The sequence below is a fragment of the Juglans regia genome, chromosome 8, assembly GCF_001411555.2.
Source record: "Juglans regia cultivar Chandler chromosome 8, Walnut 2.0, whole genome shotgun sequence".
NCBI lineage: Eukaryota > Viridiplantae > Streptophyta > Magnoliopsida > Fagales > Juglandaceae > Juglans > Juglans regia.
The window spans coordinates 24410884-24416614 of NC_049908.1; the positions used below are offsets into that span (position 1 = coordinate 24410884).

At 39.2% G+C, this 5731-nt stretch overlaps 1 protein-coding gene across 1 annotated transcript; it reads right to left on the reverse strand.

Moving 5' to 3' along the window:
* Positions 1-2379: 2379 nt before the first annotated feature.
* Positions 2380-3823, reverse strand: LOC108988704 (EG45-like domain containing protein). Its single transcript, XM_035692830.1, has 2 exons — positions 3715-3823; positions 2380-2663 (listed from the first exon to the last, which is right to left on the reverse strand). Exons 1-2 carry the CDS (start codon positions 3821-3823, stop codon positions 2380-2382), a joined length of 393 nt encoding a protein of 130 aa, XP_035548723.1.
* Between the last annotated feature and the right edge of the window lie 1908 nt (positions 3824-5731).

Consider the following 5731-nt stretch of genomic DNA (forward strand, 5'->3'; position numbering starts at 1 on the left):
TACATAAGAGCTTACGACGTTTGAACAACACCTTTAAGGAGCAGAAACGGCAGTTGGAGGTGTTTGGGTCTCAATTAGCTTCTGCCAATGGGGAGTTGGTCCGTTTGGATCCACCATTGGCTGTTGCCAGGGTTGTCCTCGGGCATTTGGGTATGGCTATGGGGCTGGTATGACTCGCTTGCGGGCTCACCTGCTAGCTAGCCTACATACTAATTTAAGGAGCTTGGACTTGGAGGAGTTCCAACCCGATGCAGTTTCCTATTAATTTGTGGACGCCATGGGACACAAAACCATGCCTGACGCCTTTCCCACCCCAGCATCATCATCCCACTCTGGTGGGGCCCCTTCCTCATGACAAAGAAAATGTTGCCTCTTCGGCTTTTGTGATGTTTGTATGAGTTTTACCTTTTGTATTGGTGTTGGACAATGTTTGGCTCTTAAATTGGCCCTATGTGTGTAACAATTAGGCCCTTTTTCTAGCCTTAATTTTCTGTATAGTTTAATTTTTACTCCTCGAGTACTTGGCTGACTCCTTGGACCTTAATTTTTGTATGGGCCTTATGTTGTGGGATGGGGTCTTTTGACCCCTACACCCGTTTGCTTACAAATGGAGTTAAACTTGGTAGTGGTAGCCAACAATTGGTTTGTCGTGGAGTCTGTTGACCTCCACGGCCTTTTAACTCGCATCGCGAGTTAGACTAGACACCGGTGGCTAACTGTTGGCGGGTAGTGGGGTCTTTTGAACTCCATGCCCGTTTGCTTGCAATGCTAGTTAGACTCGACACTAGTTGCTACCTACTGGCGGGTCGTGGGGTCTTTTGACCTCCATGCCCATTTGTTTGCACCGCGACTTAGACTCGACACTGGTGCCTAACTGATGGCGGGTCGTAGGGTCTTTTGACCTCACATCCCTTTTTTTGCACAGCGAGCTAGGCTCGACATTGGTGGCTAACTGCTGGCGGGTCATAGGGCTTTTTGACCTCCACGTCTGTTTGTTTGCTCTACGAGTTAGACTCGATACTGGTGGCTATCTGTTGGTGGGTCGTGGGAACTTTTGACCTCCACGTCTATTTGTTTGCCCCGCGAGTTAGAATCAGCACTAGTGGCTAATTGTTGGCGGGTCGTGGGGTCTTTTGAGCTCCACGCCCGTTTGTTTGCACCACGAGTTAGACTCAACACTAGTGGTTAACTAATGGCGGGTCGTGGGGTCTTTTAACCTCCACGCCCATTTGTTACCATTAGTTAGACTAGACACTGGTGGCTAACTGGTCGTGGGTCGTGAGGACTTTTGACCTCCATGCCTACTTGTTTGCACCGCGTTAGACTCAACACTAGTGGTTAACTATTGGCGGGTCGTAGAGTCTTTTGACCGCCACGCCCATTTGTTACCATTAGTTAGACTCGACACTAGTGGCTAATTGTCAGTGGGTCGTGTGGACTTTTGACCTCCACGCTTGTTTGTTTGCACCGCGAGTTAGACTCGACACTAGTGGCTAATTGCTGGCGGGTCGTGGGGTCTTTTGACCTTCACGCCCGTTTGGTTTGGATATTGATAATAATCCAGTTGTAATTGTGAATGATTTATATAGTTATTTTTGTATTATATAAGAAATTATATTAATTAGATTAAAAATAGATATACGAATGAGCTCAATCCAATTATATGATGGAGCGTGTCTAAATTATTCCACTATATGATGGGTCGTGCCAAATCTTATTGGATGCAATTTTTCTATTTAATTTGGCGAATTCAGAAGATGATTTTTCTTTCTTTCTTTTGATCTATATCTTGTGGTGGATTTACATTGATCAAGTACTGGTAAGCTTTTAAAACGCTGTATCCAACCGAGTGGGCGGCTTCGTTATCACCAAGCTAGTTATCAGCTTCTGTATCATTTATAACATTTACGGCAAGCTTTTCATTGGGAGCATCATACATGGGGTCTAGCAAATTGTCCTTGATATAAATATTGGCTCTGCAAATATACTTTGTCACTCTTGTCTTTTAATTATTTAAATCTATATTTTGTTTAGGAACACCAGAAATCAGAAATGTTTCAAATGAGAGATTATCAGAACTTATAAGCTGTTAAATACTATATATTGACTACAAAAAAAATTATTCCATTCACAGATCTTTTTCATTCTTGGAAAATATCTGATGTCCATGCATGATCTGCTTTTATCTCAACATCGTAATGATTGGGTGGTCTGGCTTTGGAAACAGCTTTGTCTTCTCATGCAGATAAATCAAACCCTGTAATTCACAGAAGAAGTTATTGGGATTAATGTTTCAATAACAAATAACGTTTCAAGAGACTTTTCTATTTAATAATTGTTATATAAAGCCACTTAAAATATGCAATGCGAGGCTTTAGCTTACTGATTGTATTCGATTGTGATTTTTCCAGCAGCCGGGTCGGCGATCTGGGAGAAGGCTTCTTGAGTGAGGTCGAGAGTTCCTTGGCATCCAGGGGGTGGGCAGAAATCAACAATCTTCACTGTTACTTGACTACCAGTGCAAGGTTGTGGCACTCCTTGGTTTGTAGGGCCAGTGCAACTAACGCTATACATTCTACCGCATGCAGCCCCATTGTCCCATAGGGCATCGCTAGCTGCTGCAGTCATAACGCCTTGGTCTTCGTAGCCAAAGCATGCAGATGCTATAAATGTCCATTTTCCAGCCTTCGTATAAACGCTAGTAATATTAACGCCTCTAAGTCCTCTATACTTTACTAACGTCTATGTAAATGCCGACAAATATATATTTAATTACCGGCGTGAAAATGAAACGTCAATAAATAACTCTTTTTTGGCATATCTATAAGCGTCTCTAATACAAATACCACTAAATCCTCTCTACTTTAATGTCGTTTATGTAAACGCCGAGAAATATATATTAAATTACTGGCGTAAAAATAAAAAGTAGATAAATATATATTTTTCCGGCATATCTTTAAGGCGCCGCTAATATATATGCCGCTAAATCTTCTATATTTTACCAACGTTTACTCAAATGCCAGTAAATATATATTAAATTACTGGCGTAAAAATGAAACGTAGCTAAATATATATTTTTCCGGCATATCTTTAAGCGCCGTTAATATATATGCCGCTAAATCTTCTATATTTTACCAACGTTTATGCAAATGCCAGTAAATATATATTTAATTACTGGCGTGAAAATAAAACGTCGATAAAATATTATTGTTCCGGCATATCTATAACCGCCGGTAATCTAAACGCGGCCAAATCAACTCCAAGCTCGCGGCATTTTCGCAAACGCCGGTAATGTATATTTAAATACCGGCGTATAGGTGTAGGCGCCGCTAATTAGCGGCGCATACACAATACGTCGGCAAATCACTATTTATACCGGCATTTACATAAACGTCATTACTAAAAATGCCGGCAAATTGCCCTTTTTTTGTAGTGATCGCTAGCTGCTGCAGTCATAACGCCTTGGTCTTCGTAGCCAAAGCATGCAGATGCTACCCCATATATATAAACAATATTTATCGTTAGCTTGATATCAAAATGGAACTACAATTTTGCATCCTCGAAATATGTGTATATATATATATGAATAATGTTTGAGTCTATACATGATGTGTAGTACTAAATCTAGTCAAAACTACACTACTAGAACAGTAAGAGATCGAGGAAATAAAGATCAGGAGAGAGCTAGCTATAGAGTTTTATGAATATACTCACGGACGTAAATTGTATTCACAGTAGCAGTTCCAGCAATGGCGGAAACCACTGAGATGAAACTTCCGATAACTCCCAAGACTAACAAAGCAAACTTGAGTTGGATTGCCATGATCTCCTTTTCTCTTTTAGCTTTGAATACTGGGAAAGTTAAGGTCGCTAGCTCTCTACTTTACCAATTGACGCTCTCAAGTATAATAAGGTGAGGAGAAGCAGCTTGAAAGACAATGCTTGCAGTAATCCTTATATATAGGAGAAGCTTATAAGCAATCAATCCCAAAATTTCTCCAATATTAACCGGCCCTAATCAGTCTTAATAATAGTTTTTTATTACCTTGTTGACGCCAATTAATAGTTAATCGAGGGCATGCATGACAAGTACTACGTACGATCGATGATCATCTGAACATGATTAAACATGAAAGTGTTCTTTCTAGAACAAACTTAACTGTATATAAAAAAATAATAACTCAGATGTGGTTAAGGCCGTACAAGCCTGCTCATTTGTCTTAGTATGGGCGTTCCAACTTTGTTTGTAGATGTATGTACTTAAGATCTGTCTGATTATATATAAATATTCGATGTAGATAAGAGAGTTTGCCGCCTAGGCCGGGTTGTGTACAACATCAACAATGCTTGAGAAAAGATCAGGGAATTTTAGGATTCGATAGGATGATTCCAACTCTAAATACATAGGTTGAACCATCCTGCATAGAAGTTTCCTCAATGCTTGAGAAAGATTTGTTTTCCTGGAGTTTTTTTTATATAGTTGCAAGGCCACAAAGATTTAAGGGGAGACAACCGAAGGAGATCGTGCCGTTCTCCCAACTCTAGCGCGAGGTTTATCTCAAGACGGCTCGATACAAATTGAGATCTAAGGAGAAAAATCATAACGAGGCATGTATTGAAAAATAGTCTTGTAATATTTGAGATGCAATAAATATTTTATTAAAATGTTAATTTTTATTTTATTCTGTCAAAAATTATGAGTACTGTTTAGTTATTAATTATTCAAATGAACTTGAAGTTATGTTTTTTCTCTTACAAATAACAGAGTTATCAAGAAATTATTTTGGCGATCTAACTAATAATTTTTATAATTATAATATGCATATATAATATTAGAAAAATACTCCCAAGTAATATAAATATACTTATAATGAATGAGTACGTACTAGGATCAAATAGATCAAGTAATACTAAGATATAATTAAAGTTTAGAACAACATGCTTAGAATGAATGTTTAATATGTTGAAATCAATGAATTGAAAATAAAACACAAAGTTTAGAATGGACAGTTAAAGAAGGAAAAAGAAATAAGAAAAAGAAAATATAAAGAACAATACATAATTGCAGAAGCAGACATCACAGCTTGGTCCTTGTTTATTTATTTTTGGGCCATTAAAAAGCGTCTACCGGAGACAGCACTTCTATGGTTTGGGTAATAGGGATGTTTGTGAATGAGATGAGATTAAAATTTTGTGAATAATATTGTAAAATTTTAATTATACTCGCAAGTGCATAAACCGTATCGAAGTATAGTTTAGCAAGAACAAGATCCAAGGCCCACATATACTTATAAAAATGTAGGAAACCAATTAGATATAAACCAAATAAATTCTAATCTATAGAGAGCAGATGGGAAGATGAAACCCTGAAGACATACTTATCTCGGTTCAATAGAGAGCAGATGAAAACAGAAGATCAAGACGAAAAAATCACCTTGGTCACCCTCCTAGGAGGAATCTGGCCCCAAAATCCATTCAGGGCAGAACTAGCGAGGAAGACACCTACAACCTTGCACAAGTTTATGGACCGTGCCGATGAAGATAACCTACGGGCATTAACGGCGCCCAAAAAGACCAAGTTGGAGCAAGCCGACTAGAAAGCATGTGGGTCCCCCCACAGAAAGCTCCTGAGAAACCAAAAGAAGCGCAGTATGACATGAGGCGAGGCAAGAATGGGATGGCCAAACCACCAGGGTTGAGATGCTAGCCATACAGGAAGAGAGCCTGGTGA

Coding starts and splice junctions, on each gene's coding strand:
- LOC108988704 (XM_035692830.1), bottom strand. CDS start 3,823: ATGGCAATCCAACTCAAGTTTGCTTTGTTAGTCTTGGGAGTTATCGGA. Junction 2,664..3,714: donor TGTGAATACAATTTACGTCC/GTGAGTATATTC, acceptor GGACATTTATAG/CATCTGCATGCTTTGGCTAC.